Here is an 18374-nt window from a genome sequence, read left to right on the forward strand (position 1 = left end):
TCCAGCTCTAGAATGTCAAGTTTGACATTTTGCCAGCCCTCTAGCTTAGCCCATTTGAATGCCAACGGCAACGGCTAGCTAACACCATGCTACCGTCAGGTTACCGTTGGAATTTGAAAAATTTTTTTTTGGACGAATTTTAAAAAAAAAATTAATTTTTTTTTCTATAAATACCTACACCATACCTATAATATTGAAAGCTGAAGATAAGAAATGTCACATAGATAAGAATCCTATCTAAATTTGCACAACCAATTACATCTCAACACGTGACACTTGAAATCTTATCTGAAAAATTATTAAGATTACATAAAGATAAGAAATCTAGAAAAATCCTATCCGAAAAATTATTGAGATTACATAAAGATAAGAAATCTGGAGAGTTACTCATGTTAGCAACATGTGTTACTCGAAATCCTATCCAAAAAATTATTGAGATTGTATAAAGATAAGAAATCTGGAGGCTTATTCATTTGACGACCAGTGGGATTCAAAATATGTTTGAAAAATAATAAATTATGTTTGGCTTATGGCCCTTTGGCCCCTTCGGTTGGAGATGGTTTTTTGTTAAAGGGCTATGTTTGGCCTTGACTCTTTGGCTCCCTCGGTTGGAGATGATATAAAATATGGCATAGTATTGTTCATTAAAACATAATTTCTTGTATGACTATAGGGCTAAAAGAAGTTATTTGGTCCTCATTCGATTGGAAATGACCTAAGATATTGAGTCAGATGCATAGCATATCAAAGTTATTTAACTTTACTGTCATCTTAGTTTTATTTATAAATGTTCATTAATCAATTAGAATGAAACCCAAATAAGTGAACCACAATGTGCAATTTATTTGGCATCTTGCATTTTGAAGATTCTCATCGTTACCAACAACCCAAATGATTCGCTCTACAATTCTGTCCACTTGTAAAGTCTTTAAGCAAGCATGCTTGCCCGATAATTGATTTACATGAAATAAAAACGCTTGATTATTAATGCGTAATTTTATACTCATTGAACGGTAGAACTTTTTGATAAAATTACTTTGGTGCAACATGGCATGTTCTAGTGCGTCTAATTTTAGATGTATCGAAAAAACAACGGCAAAAAATAATTCAACAGTGAAAATTTAAATTTAAAGAAGTAAGAATTTTATTATTTTATAAATACGCATCTTCTCCATTCCCTACAGTTCAATATTTATATTTATTACTATTCTCCTATATTTCTTTTTTACTTTTCAAACTTCTTTTTACTCAAAAAAAAAAAAAAAAAAAAACAAAGCGTGAAAAGGCATAAAAATAAAACAAACTTACAAAGAATAATCTCCCATACATTTGATTATTGAGGTTAAATAGAGAGCTTTACTAAATTTAAACGAAAAGCATTCTTAAAATTTCTCGAATTTCAATTAAAAAGACCAATAAATTTGATTATTAATTATTGAGTTTTTCAAATATTAAATAATTGAATCAAAATTTTGTATAAAATATTTACTAATGAATTAAATTTTATAAAAAATAATAAATTTCTCAAAATTTCAATTAAATAAACCACGAAAAATTGAAAAACCACATAAAATTTGAAGTTATTATCTTTATCAAATGAAAGCACTTATGTTTGATTTTTGTCAAAGAATAATTTAAACTATATTATTGTTAGTTTATTATAGATTTAGCTCTAATTTGGTATTGAAATGATTATAAAAAAAGTAGTTATAAATGTTTAGTAAAGTTTCAGCTTCAATTTTTTTTCATAATTTTGAATAAAAAAAAATAAAAAACTCAAAGCTGCAAAACCTAATTTAAAAAAACCAATTTTTTTTCATTACATAAAGTTTATTAAACATTATAATACTACAAATTTTTTTATTTTTTCAATAGTACTTTTACAAAAAAATTTACCATTATGTTACTTTATTTCACTACTTCTTACGGCACAGCAGAAATAATATTTTTTCAAAGCACGGCAATACCAACCAGTCATTTACCTATATGTCCACGTATAATAATATCATTTGTTAAAAAAATTTGTTACTTGGACAAAAATGTAATTTGGGATGATTGGGGGAATGTAATGGCGATTGGAGGCGGGTTTGTGAGAGGAGAAAAATGGGAAGGAGGCGGGGAAGGGAAGATTTGAGAGTCCCAAATTTCCAGATCCACAACCAACACATCATTCAAGCACAAAACCCGTACTATGATGCCATCGTCTCCCACAGAAGAGTAAAATCTGTGGAAGGACTTGATCTCCAGGGCTTCCATGGCAGGGGGTCCTGTAGAAAACCTACAAGTAAATCAGAGCCATTGATTCATTGCTCTGCCCTTTTGCCTCAGCCCTTTGATTCATTCAAACTTGATAAAAAATTGCAGAAGCAAGATATGAACTTAAACCCAAACGTCTGCAACCACGCTGCACCCTCTCTCCGCCGAAACCCTAGCTAAAAGAACTAGCAGCTCACTGTATTTATAATCGCTAAAATGGCTAAATTGCACTAATAGCTTCCGTATTTACTCGGTTTTCACTTTCGTCCTTGTAACTTTTCAGAAAGGCCCAACAGGTTTCGTGGGGATCTGTCTGGGCCGGTAAAGGCCCGGCCTTTTCTGAAGGAGTAAATCGAAAAACAGAGAAAAGTATCCTCAGACGTGGGAGTGAGAGATATCTAGACGAAGAGAGAGAAAAAGAAAGAGACTTTCCTTTCAGTTCCGAGCTATAATCTGGTATTTTAATGTTAAATCACAAATTTGACGTTGTCTGGTTCCTTGTCAATGTTAAGAATGTTGTTTCCGAGGTTAATTTTTCCATGTTTTGACACTTTGCATTCTTCTTGTGTACCTGTTTTCTCAATCCTGCGCAGGTTTTGATGTTTTTGCTGTTTAGGGATGTCCGGTTCTTGGGGTAAGCTTGCTTGTTGCACATGGCACCCACAGTCTCAGCTGTGCAACCTGTAAGTGTCTAACTTTTTCATTTCCTCCCATCAACAGCCTTAATTTTATGCAGAATTTTCGATTTCGAAGTAAGATATGGTAGAGTTGCTTACTAAGATGCTTTAAAGTTTTGAACTTCCCGAATCGTGTTTCTGTATCGTGCCGTGTGAGAGTTGAGAATTCACATCAAACTTCAATACTATCGGAAGGAAATAGTTGCAATATACTTACAATTTTCGGTAGCACGTTAGATTTGAGTGAGAGTTGCAGAATAACAATGCATATTGCATAGAGTCAGGAAAATGGCCCTCGAGAAACAAAATGCCTGCAGTTTTGAGCGTATAGAATGTGATAATATGCTAGTGTCCATGTCCGGCGTTGTGGAGTTTGAGGAGGAAAATAGAGCGCAAGCATATGCGGGATGAGAGTGATTGGGAGTGGCTAATGCGTAATTGCTATGTTGTTGTAAATTATTTTGACATGTTATAAAACTATTTGAAAACACAGGGATAAAGTCGACATCTTTTAGATGATGATTGACAAAGAGTTTCCATTTCAGTGCTTCAGCGGGAATGGATTGAGAAGTGCCATAGCTTTCAAAGCTGAGAAGGGATATAGGAATGCTTTGGGTAGAAAAATGAGGTCTGGAAGTTATATACAATTTTGATTTTGCTTATGACAGCATGTAAGTAATAACGTGGGCATGCCTATTTCGATTTGCAGGTTCAGTAATTTTCTCTTTTCAACGGTATCAAGATTATGTTTTCGTCCAAAGCATAGTCTTGTCAAAAATAATTTGGAGGAAGTAGATATTTTTGGCATAGCAAGCATCTCAGATCGGTCAAAGTTGCTCAATAAGGTAGGTTTTGTGTCTATACAAGTTTGATATTGTTTGATTCTCAAAAAGTTGTACTGTTATTGATGTAACTTTTTCTGATGTGCATGGATCCTGACTAAGGGAATGCGTAAGTTTGCTCTTCATATTCTTCTGTTTCTTTTTCTTGTAGGTATCTGCTTTGGTTGGTTATGATAGTCTTGATGATTTGATTGAGAATGAAAGAGCTGAAAAGCAGTCCGGTATGCATGTTAGAGATGTCATAGATGAATTTGATGTCTCCTTGGTGTGTGCACGATTTCCATCAATCATTTTAGGTAGTTCCCCTCGGGTGGAATTGTATGATGGAACCACCAGTTTCAGTGAAAGGATGCTTTTGTCAACTCAAAGTGGTGAAGGATTTCTGTCTGATACTATGTGTGAAGAGCAGGTACGAAGATTATCTTTTGAAATATGGGATTTTATGTATCCTGCTTATACAAGTGTAAAAAATTCCTTATTAAGAGAAGATTCTTAAATGTTGCCCTTATCTCTCCAGTCCGCAACTGTGGTTATTGAGGAAAACTCACATCAAACAGTTCCTGTGGAGGAATCTTCTAACAAGGTTTTGCTTAAATCACAAAATGATACTGGGTCTGTTCAGTTTTCCCTGGACAGTTCTATCAGTTGCATACCTGGAATAACTAAGAAGCGCTGTCGGCAGCTAGAAGACTGTGGCTTTCATACAGTGAGTTTTAGGAAATTATGTTAAGGGACACATTACTCTTCTTATCGAGAATTTGAAAGAAGCCTTGTGTTTGTATTGCTTTGCTTTTGTTTCCATATAGTTGCGGCAATTGCTTCACCACTTTCCTCGGACCTATGCGGATTTACAGAATGCTCAGATGAAAATTGATGATGGACAATACTTGATTTTCATTGGGAAGGTATTAAGTTCGAGGTATTAAATTTTTTCCAAAATATCTAGTGAATTTTTGGTGCTAACCTTATCAATTGGATGAGGTAAGACACTACTTGTGTAATCTGATAGATTCCAAGTTAGCTTACTTGTTAAGGTTTTTAGTATGTTTCATAGTTATGGTTCATGAAATAATGAGAAACAAATATGTTTCGAAAAACAATGAGGCACAAGTGGGAATGTAATTTACTTGGTGACAGACACCTTGATGTTTTGACATATGAAGTGATGTTAATCTGTTTCTGTACGAGATAAATGGATATCTAGTTCAATGACATAATGAAGAACATTTCATGACATATTATTTGCTAGTATTGTGCTTTTGTATCTCATATCTGGTAAAGCATCGCCAGAGATGTTACATGCATTTATATTTATTTGTGTATGTAGCCACTTATTCACTCACTTTTTGTTGCCAATCTGCAGTAAAGTTTTTGTGTTTAAAATCGATATCTTACCTCTTCTCTTACAGGGGAATCAAAGCTAGTAGTTCTTTCTCATTTATTGAGGTAGTTGTTGGTTGCGAAATTATGGACGATGAATCAACTGAGCATTTGAATGATTCTGCTGATAGTAGAAGAAAGAAGACAATTTCTTTGCATCTGAAGAAATTTTTTCGTGGTGCTCGTTTTACTTCTCTACCCTTTCTTAGACTTGTTGAGGGAAAGCATAAAGAGGGGGACTTTGTATGTGTTAGTGGCAAGGTAAGCTTATGGGTTTTTTCTCTGTTGTTGGACTAATTGCTTGCTCTTCAATTTGTTTTTATTGGTTTAGAATGCATTGATATTTTGTGTTATTATTATTATTATTTGGACTGTTACTTGGTGCTCAAATATATAGTTAATCACAAGAAGAATGTAGTCCAGAGAGTAATATTCATATTCCTTTTGCGCACCTATAAACTATTACTTAGAGCCAGTTTCTACTGGATGGAAGATGACAGAATCTATGTGTAACTCTCCTGTTGTTGTTGGTCTTCGTTATTAGTATAGGAAAAGATAAAGGAGCCATCAGCCAGCACATTGCTGCGTTTGCTGATTACTCTTTAGATTCCTGTAATGTTATCAGAAATTAGAGTCCTGCATGCGAACTACCTTAAAGACCTTTTGACAAGTTTATGGTCACTCGCTGGTTAGTGCACTTTGCAGCACTTTTAGTTACAATGGATGTGCAATTGCCTCAATTGGCTCACCCTTTCATGTGCTGAAACCATTAGGGCGTAAACAGAATAGATTTATGAAATTCTGTACAAGTGCTATCTTAAGATTTTATCATTCATTTTCGAATCTTTATCTTAATTTAGAGCCTTGTACTTACCATGTTGCCTTTTAACATAGGTAAGGACAATGCCTGCCAAAGGTCACTATGAAATGAGAGAATACAATATTGATGTGCTTAAAGATGAAAACGAAGTGTCTTTTCATGCAAAAGGGAGGCCTTATCCTATATACCCTTCAAAAGGAGGTTTAGATCCAAATGTTTTGAGAGACATCATTGCAAGGTCTGTGCCTCTGACCTTTTATGTAACTTCATTTCTAACATCATAACATAACCACTCTCTTTAGCGGGGTTATAGTTTCCAATTCTAATTTAGTTTCCCCCCTATTCTAAGTTCTTTATACAACATACCCCAGTTTCTGGGTGCGTGGCTGGTTTCTCAATATTAGAAATCTAATTTTGTGTTTATCATTTATGCAATAACGTTACTCCATTCATCCCATGGGGGTTACTTCTTAGTTCTTTGCAGCTGTTTTGAATTATTTGAACTATGGTATTAATTAGGTAATCTCTTTGTAACTTGCTCCAAGACCAGTAAACTAAATCTTTGCTATTTTTACTTGTCCCAGAGTTGCACAAGTTTTGGCTGTCGATGTTGATCCTATTCCTAAAAATATCACTCAGGACTTTGGGCTGTTAGGCCTTCATGATGTAAGACACTTCACTTGTGTCCTTATTATCAAGCATATATGCAATTGAAATTCGTAGTTTTGACTATGGTCATTTATACCCCTGTGAACCTTAGCATCTTGATTGGCCTCACTTTGTCTTAGTGTCTACCTGTATTTATTAAAGACCTAGCTATATTTACTCCTTGCTGTTCTTTTAATAACTTGTTTTGGCATACAGAAATACTTGAGCTGTTGTCTTTTTTGCTCAAATAATACAGGCGTATAAGGGGATTCATGAACCAAAGAGTATGGAAGAAGCTGATTTGGCTCGGAAAAGGCTAATATTTGATGAGTTCTTTTACCTGCAGGTGATGTTGACTAAAATTTCTTAATTAGTTGTTCTCTTGGATTTGAAGTTTGAACTGACCTAGTTGTTATTGCCTGTCAGTTAGCGCGCCTTTACCAAATGCTTGAAGGTCTTGGTACACAAATAGAGAAAGATGGATTGCTGGATAAGTACAGGAAACCTGAATCAAGTGCTGCTTATATGAAGGAATGGTCCATTCTTACCAAGAAGTTTTCAAAAGCTCTTCCATATACCCTTACTCCTAGTCAACTCACTGCCGTTTCAGAAATCATCTGGGATCTAAGGCAACCAGTTCCTATGAATCGGCTTTTGCAGGTTATAATCTTGTGTTCAGGATGTATCCAATTGTTCATATTTGTTACAATATGAAACAGTATTTTAATGCTGATTTTGACATTCATGTCATGTAACTAGAGCACCTGCAGTATATAAAAAAAAGTGAGGACAAAACATGATAAATTTTTGTTGGCATCTGGTTGAATACAGTTTTAAGCCTAAACATTTGCCCTAATTCTCTTCCTCGCTCTTTTCAAATTGGCCGCCCTTGTTCTTCATCCTAATTACCATGGCATGCGCAGTAGGTACCTGAAAACTAAGAGACATTCTTGATTTATAAATATTGTTACACTTATTTTCAGGGTGATGTTGGTTGTGGGAAAACCGTGGTAGCTTTTCTAGCATGCATGGAGGTTATTGGCTCTGGATATCAGGTTGGTCTTGTTTAAAGGTTTTCATTTCAGAGCTTATTTCATTTACATTTTCGTAATGTAATATTAGTTATGATCTTTGTTACTAACCGAAGGTAACTGGTTGTTTTTATTCATTTCATGTAAAGGCAGCTTTCATGGTTCCAACTGAGTTGCTTGCAGTCCAGCATTACGAGCACTTAAATAAATTGCTTGAAAATATGGAGGATGTTGAACGAAAACCTTCAATTGCTTTACTAACAGGCTCAACCCCATCAAAACAATCACGGATAATTCTTGAGGCATGGATTAATGTCCAGTTCTTTTGTTTTGTTAAGTATAATGTTTCACGCATCCTAGTTATTGGCAGTGATACTAACATTGATATTGTGTGTATCAGGGTCTCAGGACTGGAGAAATATCGATGGTCGTTGGAACCACCAGTTTAATATCTGACAAAATCGAATTCTTTGCATTACGCATTGCAGTGGTGGATGAACAACACCGTTTTGGTGTGATCCAGAGAGGACGGTTTAACAGTAAGGTTGTTTGCTTCTAATTGAACCAAGTAGTTCTAGTTGTGTCCTCTGGTGGTGTAGTACTCCACTTTTGTCCTGTATGCAAAATGTTTCATTTAGACCTTATGCAATATGGATGATTAGATTTTGATGGTATTGTTCTAGGAGTTCATTTTGTGTGAACATTTTAGAATGTCCTTGGATGCTGCTTGCTGTTCTTGATGTTTCCATGAAATTTGAAATGGTTCCGTTTTATACTGTAATTCTTTTTGTAAGATGAGCTAACTGAGGCACTAATCCTTGCAGCTATACTATACCTCCATAAATTCTAGAATGGTAGCCGCCAGTTCAGATGTGACCTCAAAAGGTGACAACCATATGGCTCCTCATGTTCTTGCCATGTCAGCTACTCCTATCCCGAGAACACTTGCTCTTGCTTTATATGGGGATATGTCATTGACACAGGTAAGCATTTTTCTTTTCTCATTTGGATATCAGGCTTCAAGACTGTGATTTAAACTTTAAAAATTACATTGAGATGCCCAATCTTAAAGTCTTGTTTGCAGTGAAAATTTGAACTTTCTTAAGAAATAAGCCAATCTAAGATTATTTCTTATTGCAATCAAGGTGTTCGTGCCACATTTAGTTTAAAAGGGAACTATATTCAGTTTAAAAGTTAATAGGTATACAAATATACAATTACTTGGTGGCCGCTGCATTTGTATAGGTTGACACCCTGTGTTGAGTATTTGTTGATTCTTTCGTTTCTATTTTCTTTGAATAACAGATAACGGACTTACCTCCAGGAAGAATACCAGTTGAGACATTCATCATTGAAGGAAATGACAATGGATTTGAGGATGTTTATGAGGTGATTGTCCTTGTTACAGGACTCTAATATATATATATATGTATTTATATATATATATATTTTTTTTTTTTTTATTTGAAACACAATAAAGCCATTTGGTGCAGAAAAGGTTTTGGATTTGAAAAAAAAAATGAAGAACATCACTGAGCTCATCATTCTGTTAAGAGATCATGGTCGTCTTCACAAGATGCTTGACAGATATATTATTTTCTTGTTAGACTAGAATAGAAAGATTTTACTAATTCTATCCTTTTGATTTTATTATTTCTGATGCAAATGATATAGCATTGTAACAGATGATGCTGGACGAGTTAAAAGAAGGAGGAAGAGTCTATCTTGTGTATCCAGTTATTGAACAATCTGAACAGCTGCCACAACTTCGTGCTGCTGCGGCAGATTTTGAAGCTATATCTGATAGGTTTCAGGGCTACACTTGTGGATTATTGCATGGAAGGATGAAGAGTGATGAGAAAGATGAAGCGTTGAGAAAGTTCAGATCTGGAGAAACAGATATACTGCTTTCCACACAAGTAATTGAGATTGGTGTTGATGTTCCGGATGCATCTATGATGGTTGTTATGAATGCTGAGAGATTTGGGATAGGCTCAGTTACACCAACTTAGAGGACGAGTTGGACGAGGAGTGAGAAAGTCTAAATGTATACTTTTAGCATCTTCTTCCAGTAGTCTAACTCGGCTGATGGTCCTGGGGAAATCGTCAGATGGTTTTTATTTGGCAAACATGGACCTTCTTTTACGTGGACCTGGTAACTTGCTTGGCAAGAAACAGTCAGGACATCTTCCAGAGTTTCCTATTGCAAGATTGGAAGTAGATGGCAATATCTTACAAGAAGCGCATCTTGCTGCTCTGGTAAATAGTACTCCTGTTGTGCCCTTTTAATCATGTAAATTCAGTGATAATTTCTTGGTTACCATTCTTTTACATCGTTTCAATTTATTAGACTATTAGTACATAAAACTAATCCAACTAATCCGTGTGCAAGAATTTCTTGCTGTTTAAGGTTTAATTTTCTATGGTACAAATGCATAGTTGACTCTGCAATTCCTGTTTGGTTGATGCTCTCGTTCATGTAGTATAACACAGTGCAGTGATTCTTTTTGCAGAAAGTGTTAGGTGCTTCTAATGATTTGGAGCAATTCCCGCTGCTTAAGGCAGAGCTTAGCATGAGACAGCCGCTGTCTATTCTGGGTGACTGAGTGTCGTGGTAAAATCTGAAACCTTGCAAATCTATACAAGATTCTATTGGTTGTATTGATGGCATCTTGTCCTTTTTGTGTAATAGTATGATTGCTTTCAGGAACCATGTCGTGTATACCATATCTGTTGCAAGCTTGATGCTTCTGCGTGATTTCCTTAGCGGTAATCCCAACTCCAACTTAAGGATTGTACTTGTGATATGAATTAGTTTGATTAGAAATACTTGTACACAAAGAACAGTGATGTCTTGCTGAAGATGTTTGCTCGATTTCTTAGGTTGCCTCCTTTGAATGGAGCAAAGTCGTGACGTAGAGTTAGGGGAGCAACTGGTAATGGCTAGTCATGAAAAACGTTGCCCTGGTCGAATTTGGAGAGCAAACACTGAATATGCAGACATGTCCATTTTTGCACACCAGCGAAAAGGAATGCCATATCCAAACATGCTTTTTGCCATTGAAGTAGATTGTTAATCACTGTTTAGTAGGCATTTTTTTACATAATTTGATATGCCAGCATCCTAACAATCCGCTTGCTTGAATCGAAGAATTCTCAAAGATGTATAAAGAAAGTGTGTAATCTGCTATGTAATTTTTATGTTTTTGCGTCTGTTACCGTTTTGATCTCTACCTAGGTTTCGCATGTTTAGGTGATTCTTTTCCTTAATCGACTCATCTTCTCTACGAATTTCTGTTTTAGAACGTAACGATTTTTCGACGAAATTCAGTAATTTTCATTGAAAGACTGCTCCTCACGTGCTTCCTTGTAAAGCTCTCTTTATCTGCTGAACATCCTGCCCAGAAAAGGACTTGCGAATATATTGACACAAATTATTGAAGAAAGTCAATGCGAACATTTGTAGAAAATGAAATCTTTGTCGTTCTGTTGGAACAAATGCGGTGTAGAAATATTTAAGGTCCATATTTCTTTTTTCTTCAATGACACGCAAGTAAAAGTAAAAAAAGAATATGATTATATCGTAGTGCTTTGTGACGACTTGAAATTTTACATTATCATTTGAGATTTTCGCAAAGAAAAATAGTTTCTTGAAATTGTCGAGGAGTATACATCAGAATGAAGTCATCGAAATTGTTGAGGATTCTCTACTACTTCATAGTTTAACGTTAATTTTTGTATCAACATTATAAATTATTGTATCCAAAACATGGTGTGCCAAAGAGTATGAAAAATCTTACTTTTGCGAGAATCTTCTTAGTATTTTTATTGAGTTAGTTGATGATATCACGTAATGGTGCGACCATCGTCACGAGTGAGTGTGAAACCACAAGGTTAACGGAGGGACCCACCTGTTATCCACTGGTATTACAGGGCACGGTAATGTTTGATGGAATGCCCAATCAGCAGTTCACGAGAGGGGGACAAGCAGACAAGTGGGTCCCAAACGGTTCCCTACCAATCATTTTAAAGTGGGGTTCACAGCCACCATGTTCCATGACTTGTCTTCCACGTAATGATCAAAGTGGACCTCCACCCCCACCCCCACCCCCACGCCTTTGCCAAATATGCAATAATAATTCTCTTTTCTCTTCACAAATATAATAATTCCTACTAAAAAGTTAGGACTTTACGACCGAAAAATCAAATAAATAAAAAGAAAGAAAAATAAATCGAATTCGGGACATGCCCAATGACAGAGCGATGAAGGCGTGGGAAGGCCGTGCTGTGTGCACAAATGACTGCATGCGACGAGAAGCAGAACTAAGGCCAGCGGCTGATGATTTGACGGTCTTTTCACGTAATATTACTTCAATGAGAATATTTCAGGTGTAACGAGTATATATTTTTTGTGCCTGTCTTTCTCCTCATTTGATGTGTCACTCTCCAACTTAATGCAAAAGTAATCAACTACTCTTCTATCTAGTTGTATTCATAAGGATGTAGAGAGTTGTTTCACGAACAAAGTTAAGAAATCTTACATAGGCTAAGGCTAAGACTACTTCTCCAATTGCCTTTCCATGATGGAACTTTAACTTCATGTATCAACTTAAGTTTGCACCACACGTGAAGCCCAATAATCACATGTTCTTAACTTGACTTACTAAGAATTTATGATGTATCATTCACATATTTAACTTGAATTTCACAATACGTGAACAAACGTGTGAAAGAATATTAAGAGTTGTCGCACATTAGAAAATTCAGGAGCATTAGTGTGGCACTTGGGTGCACAGTAAAAGTCGTTGTAAACATCATATATAATTTGTCAAAACTTTAGCATTCATGTAAAGTAAGATGACTAATGATGTTAGATGGGTTTAACAACATGATAATTTCACGCCAGTTGTCTGATTTTAACCAATAGAAATGTCGGTGTGTCTCACAAGTGTTTGGTTTGGTTTTTGACATACATTATAACACAAATGGCCGGTTGTAATTCTTCACTACGTGAAAAGAGGGAGAGATTTTTCAGTGTGATAGAAACACGGCTCAATATACCAAATGTAATAATACAAGTGGTTAGATACTTGCAAAAAAAATTATAATCACTTGTATTATAACATTTAATGTACTAAACCGTGTTCTGGCACACAGAAAATTTTATCGAAAAAGGGAGGGAGGAGATCAATTATTTGGGACATTGTATATTGATATTCCTGGTCAAATCTACTGATTATACATTTCAGTTTTTCATATTCCTAGATAAATCTTCCATTAATTGTTCCTCAATAATTAGGATCTTCATTTTAATTTTGCTGACTAGTCTTCTGATGCAATTTGGAAAAACAAGAACATGTTTCCAAATTCCAACCCATGAATAATTAGTAGTAGAACCTCATGAATTCATATAACGTCCCATTGGGGAAAAAAAAAGGATTTCTACGAAATAGGTTCACCGCAATAGTGACGTCTCGATTTCATAATGTAATATCATGTAAATCTCTTTTGGTTGTTAAAATAACGTATTACTGAACCAAAACGTCGTATAACAATAAGCTCATCACAGCAGAGAGAGAGAGAGAGAGAGAGAGAGAGAGAGAGAGAGAGAGGCATTAAAGCCCCAAACGGTCTCCAGAGTCCACACCAGAAAATTTATTCTAAAGTCATTGGTGCAATTACAGAGGCATTAAAAATTAAGAAGGTTGCAGAAAATTAGCAACGCTCAATTGCTTCATAAATGACTCTGCTCCAAAATACCATACCTGCCCTGAATTATGCCATTTTCTTCTTGAGCATAAACGTTACAACTCCTTTTGTGCCAGCAAATCAGATAACTCGAGCAGCATTCAATTTTCCCATCATCCAAACACTACGTAACAGCACAGTGCCATTAATATATATGCCCACCTTAAGCATATTTTAAATAAAAAGATTAGAATTTAAAACAAAAAATTCCAATGTGCCCCACCCCATGCCATCCTTTTTCCTCTGCATCGTTGATCAAACTCTCAACGGCCCTGATTCAATCATTTATCATGAAGTACGTTGTCCTCATACATGTTGATGGGTCGGTGCTTTAAATTTAATAGGTTATCCTTTTTCCCTTAAAGGGTACAGGGGGTCATTGAAAATGTTGTAAGTATTTGAAAAAAATTTATATGAAATGAGTATATTATCAAATTCGTAACAATAGAATTTTCAGCACAATACAAAATATTATTAATTAGATATCTAATCGATTTATCTGTTTTATGCAAGTTCTTCTCGTGTGACAAGATCAAGAAAGAAAGCTCAGGAACCAAGCTCATCGTTCCCAATCATCACCAGCAGACCTTTCAACCGACAACCACCATTCAACACCTCCTCTCTTTTGTAATCGCCTTCAACAGGAGAGCTTGCCGGTTATTCTCCCACACTGGTTTCTCTTCAGGCCGACACCTCGCAACCGAACGGTCAGACCCTTTGACTCGACGACAACAGTCAAGAAAACCCTAGCCCAAACTACATATATCCTCGTCCCATCCGTACTTTTATGTTCTTTTTACTCCTTTGCCCTTCCACCATTTTTATTTGTTGCTCTCTCTCTCTCTCTCTCTCTCCCCCCACTATTTATTTGACCTTTACACCTTTTAACTTTTTCTCTCTATTTCATCATCTAGTTGTGTGGTTTTCATCTCTGTCTCTTCCTGTTTTTACTTTACCCTTTCCCCCCCCTCTCTCTCTCTCTCTCTCTCTCTCTCTCTCGTCCTCCTTTCTTCTTTCTCTTCATTCTTCATCTTCTATCTCACACCTGCCACTAGCTAGGGTTTCTATGGCGGTTTTACCGACGGCGATGGGATCGTCGAGCTTGGAGTTGACTATGTCCGTACCTGGCTTCTCTTCGTACCCGTCTTTTCCTAATTCATCTGGTAATGAACCCACCGAAGCTTTTCTTCCTTCGTTTTTCTGCACCATATTTTTCTTTTTTAAAGTCTATTAATTAGCCTTAATCGATTGATGTTTGTGTATTATTTGGAAACATATTATTAGCTATGAATATTTTCTTTTTTTTGTTTAAATTTTTTATCAAACATACGATTTTTTTGTTTTTGGTTGATCCTGATCATATATACGATACGATCTTTTACCCGGATATCTTGCATGCCTTTCCTTTTTACTTCCACCGCCAACAAACCCTAATAAACTCTCTCTTTGTCATGTCTCACGGAGACAAGTTTGGTGGCTAATATTTGTTTTAAAACTGTTTTTATTGGTACATATATATTAAATTCATTACAAGTTGAAGTTTAATCCCCCTCCCTCGATATCGTTGGTATAAAAGAATCTTTAAAAATTGTGAATTGGGTTTTGCAGTGAGAGACTTGGACATAAACCAAATACCATCACTACAAGGAGATCAAGAAGAATGGATGACAGCGGGCATGGAAGACGAAGAAGAAAGCAGCAACGGATCGGGTCCTCCCCGCAAGAAGCTTCGTCTCACCAAGGAACAGTCTCGTCTTCTCGAAGAGAGCTTCAGACAAAACCACACCTTGAACCCTGTAAGCTTAATTATAATTAGTAGTCTGTGATCTTAACTAATTAAACATATATTAATCAATAAAATAAACATGTTCATCTTGTTCAAAATAATAAATACAGTTTTGGAATGTTTTGTAGAAACAGAAAGAGGCGTTGGCGATGCAGTTGAAGCTGAGGCCACGCCAGGTCGAGGTGTGGTTTCAAAATCGTAGGGCCAGGTAAGTGTGTACCCTAATAACTTGCCAGCATCACCTCATGGACTTGGAACTTTATTTTCTTTGGCCCTTCCATTAATTTTTGTTTCCTTGGTGGTTGGGATTTTTATATCTCTCGTTATGTCCTTTTCACAAACTATACTTATGCCTTTATCATTTGAATCTAATTCTATACATATCTATCTATATATATATATATATCTATGTGTATATGTGTGTGTAATAAAATGTCGAACTCTGGGTATTCGTAGGATTTTGCTAAAGATTTTTTTGTGTAGTTTTCCTTTTTTATGCTAAAAGATGTCATAATATTCTTGTTCTTAGATTCCTCGGAAGAAAATGATTGAATTTTTTTTCTTTTTTTTTGGCAAAAACTTAAGTGTGACATATACATAATTAACCCTAATAATATTGGCAACTACAATTAGGTGGATAAAGTAGACACTCAAATTTATGATATTTTGAAGGAAGATAACAAAAATGTTATTCTTACTAAATATTTGTATCATTATTTTTACCATCTCTCTATTAGAGATGAGATTCAAGCGTATTAGTAGGCCCTACCTATGCTTTATATATATATATATATATTATATATATATATTTCTATAATACAAATATGAAATAAGTGTAACATTACTCGAAGGATAATAATAGTCGTGTTCCTAAGAATCAAACATAATGATGATATAAAGAAGTGAGCATTGATGAAGAAGAGGATGTTTCTGGTGTTTGATAGCCTCGTGTGCTCGTCAGTTCCATCACTCTAATAAGTGCTTATTTCTTTGACTCATGACTCACTCTAGCTGCCTGGTAGTCTTTACTCTTTGGACTTGTTGCCATGCATTTATGATTTCATCTATGTCATCCACCACACGTCTCATATTTTGCTCAAAACGTACCTACGTTCGTGTATTACATAATTTAATGATGTAAACAATTTGAATATATAAACATATTTAATTCGATAACATTTGGATTCTTCAGTAATTTGGAGTGGGGTTAACAGCTTAGTTAGTTAAGAGTATTTATCCTTACACTTTAGGTGTTGGGTTCGATTTCTCATCCTCACTTTAGGTGATGATTCCTCCTCCCCACTTACGTTCGTTTGTACACATACACATATGAAGTATTTGAGGAATCGCTCAACTGAAGTTCATTGTATATATAGTTACATATACACACACATACATACATAAACACGTGCTTATTAAAAGGTTTGCAAGTGTTTTGTAACTCAAGTATGTCATAACATATGAGTTATCTTTTACTTACGCGTACACGTAGTTTTCCAGGTTTTTTATTTTAAAACAATATATAATTTTGATATTTTAATTAGTAAATTAATTAACATGGACGGTGAGGTTGTAGGAGCAAGCTGAAGCAAACAGAGATGGAATGCGAGTATCTGAAGAGATGGTTCGGATCGCTGACTGAACAAAACAGGCGGCTGCAAAGGGAGGTGGAGGAGCTGAGGGCAATGAAAGTCAGCCCGCCCACCGTGCTTTACCCCCACAGTTGCGACCCTCTTCCGGCATCCACACTCACCATGTGCCCTCGTTGCGAGCGAGTCACCACCACCACCACTCCAGACAGGGACAGGGGCGGCGGGCCAACCAAGACTAATAATATCCCGGCCACCGCTGCCCCAACCTTGTCCACTAAAGTGGCGACGCCTGCCCTCTAATCGCGGCTGCGTGTAGTTAATCTTAATCAGTATGTAATTTGACGAACTTGATCATGATCGTCATCGATATCAAAGGAATGAATAGTGAAAAGAAATTAAGATTAGATAATGTTAATGTTAATATAATGATTTGTTTATATATAGTATAGGACGTGTTTGGGTTGGGACACAGAACACTGACTTCGTTTGGGAATCTGCGTAAATATTTCGGATGTTCTGGCATGTTTGCCACTTTGCGCAGCAGTGATTTGAAACCATGGACAAAGAACCCGATTTTCAAAAATGCTACAATCTTTAAGTGGACAAGTCAAGGCAAAAATGGTGACTTCATGCCAACAAGCTTCTGCGTTTTGAGAACGTTGAGAAATCATCAATTGTATACAGTCTTACTTTCTTTTTAAGAAGAGATCGTATACCCTCGTATAATTTTCTTTTAGGAATTGAAGCACTAAAAATAACAGAAAATACCGCTTTTTTCCTTTTTATTTTTAAAAGAAGAAGAGCCCATGATGATGATTTTTTTCAGAGCAAATAACAAATCCTTTTATGATATTCATTTCATGATAATATTTAATTCTTTCCTTATGTCCATAACATGAGAGGCCCACACTTTGGGGCTTAGTTTAACAAGGCCCACAAATTTGGGCTTAAGTTGTAACAGCTAAGGGAATCGATGGGCTGTAATGCCGAACAAAATAAATGAAACTTTTTAGGGAAATCTGCTGCTGAGCTCGAAAACAAAGACTAATTTTTTTTTTTAAAAATAAGAAAATTAGAATATCAGACAAACCTTGATGGAATTGGATCACCTCAGAGGAAGAACAGGTAAGATATATATATATATAGGAAATGCTGGAACACTTTCCTCCTTGAGAAAATATGAGGAAACAGTGTTTGATCCTGTCTGAGACAAGGACCATACGTGACAACCAGTTTTCATGTCAATTGTTTGTGTAGGACACACACCCATCCCAAAGATAATCATGTTATAATCCTCCCAGATCCATAAAGGTTTCTCATTTCTTGCTAAAAATATGTTTGGTGACCTCCATTGATCCACTAAGAGTTTGATAAGTTCTTGTAAAATGTAAGTTAAACTGAATATTGATTTAAGTTTGCAATAGTCACCTCCATAACATTAACACCTTATACAATTACAGAACCAAAAGATGACCTAGCAAAAGAAAGTACTGGAAATATATAGAACCACACATGAGGGTCAGTAGAGGTTCAATTTTTGTTGACAGCGAGATGAGACCAATTATTCTCTCACCCATTAATTAGTCTAAATATA

The 18374-nt window shown here is 35.8% G+C and overlaps 2 protein-coding genes across 2 annotated transcripts; both read left to right on the plus strand.

Moving 5' to 3' along the window:
* Positions 1–1921: 1921 nt before the first annotated feature.
* LOC103931861 (ATP-dependent DNA helicase homolog RECG, chloroplastic) lies at positions 1922–10872 on the plus strand. The gene is given in 22 exon segments (XM_048573045.1): positions 1922–2712; positions 2850–2939; positions 3479–3561; positions 3643–3778; positions 3927–4184; positions 4293–4481; positions 4582–4694; positions 5185–5416; positions 6050–6213; positions 6560–6641; positions 6880–6969; positions 7050–7283; positions 7607–7678; positions 7804–7956; positions 8055–8198; positions 8479–8637; positions 8960–9043; positions 9340–9645; positions 9647–9913; positions 10168–10268; positions 10362–10423; positions 10538–10872. Coding segments are annotated over 19 exon segments (2889 nt in total). The 5' UTR covers positions 1922–2712; positions 2850–2909; the 3' UTR covers positions 10261–10268; positions 10362–10423; positions 10538–10872.
* A 3053-nt stretch (positions 10873–13925) lies between these two features.
* Positions 13926–17217, plus strand: LOC103947027 (homeobox-leucine zipper protein HOX3-like). Its single transcript, XM_009357868.3, has 4 exons — positions 13926–14565; positions 15011–15198; positions 15317–15396; positions 16765–17217. Exons 1-4 carry the CDS (start codon positions 14190–14192, stop codon positions 17078–17080), a joined length of 960 nt encoding a protein of 319 aa, XP_009356143.3. The 5' UTR covers positions 13926–14189; the 3' UTR covers positions 17081–17217.
* The last annotated feature ends 1157 nt before the right edge of the window (positions 17218–18374 follow it).

The sequence above is a fragment of a genome, unplaced genomic scaffold, assembly GCF_019419815.1.
Source record: "Pyrus x bretschneideri cultivar Hongxiangsu unplaced genomic scaffold, Pyrus_bretschneideri_v1 Contig63, whole genome shotgun sequence".
NCBI lineage: Eukaryota > Viridiplantae > Streptophyta > Magnoliopsida > Rosales > Rosaceae > Pyrus > Pyrus x bretschneideri.

What these genes read in the sequence shown, in the direction of transcription:
- LOC103947027 (XM_009357868.3), top strand. Translation starts at nt 14,190, where the DNA reads ATGTTCTTTTTACTCCTTTGCCCTTCCACCATTTTTATTTGTTGCTCT. An exon ending in GTCTTTTCCTAATTCATCTG is followed by an intron (nt 14,566 to 15,010) that starts GTAATGAACCCA and finishes TGGGTTTTGCAG; the next exon opens with TGAGAGACTTGGACATAAAC. An exon ending in TTTCAAAATCGTAGGGCCAG is followed by an intron (nt 15,397 to 16,764) that starts GTAAGTGTGTAC and finishes GTGAGGTTGTAG; the next exon opens with GAGCAAGCTGAAGCAAACAG.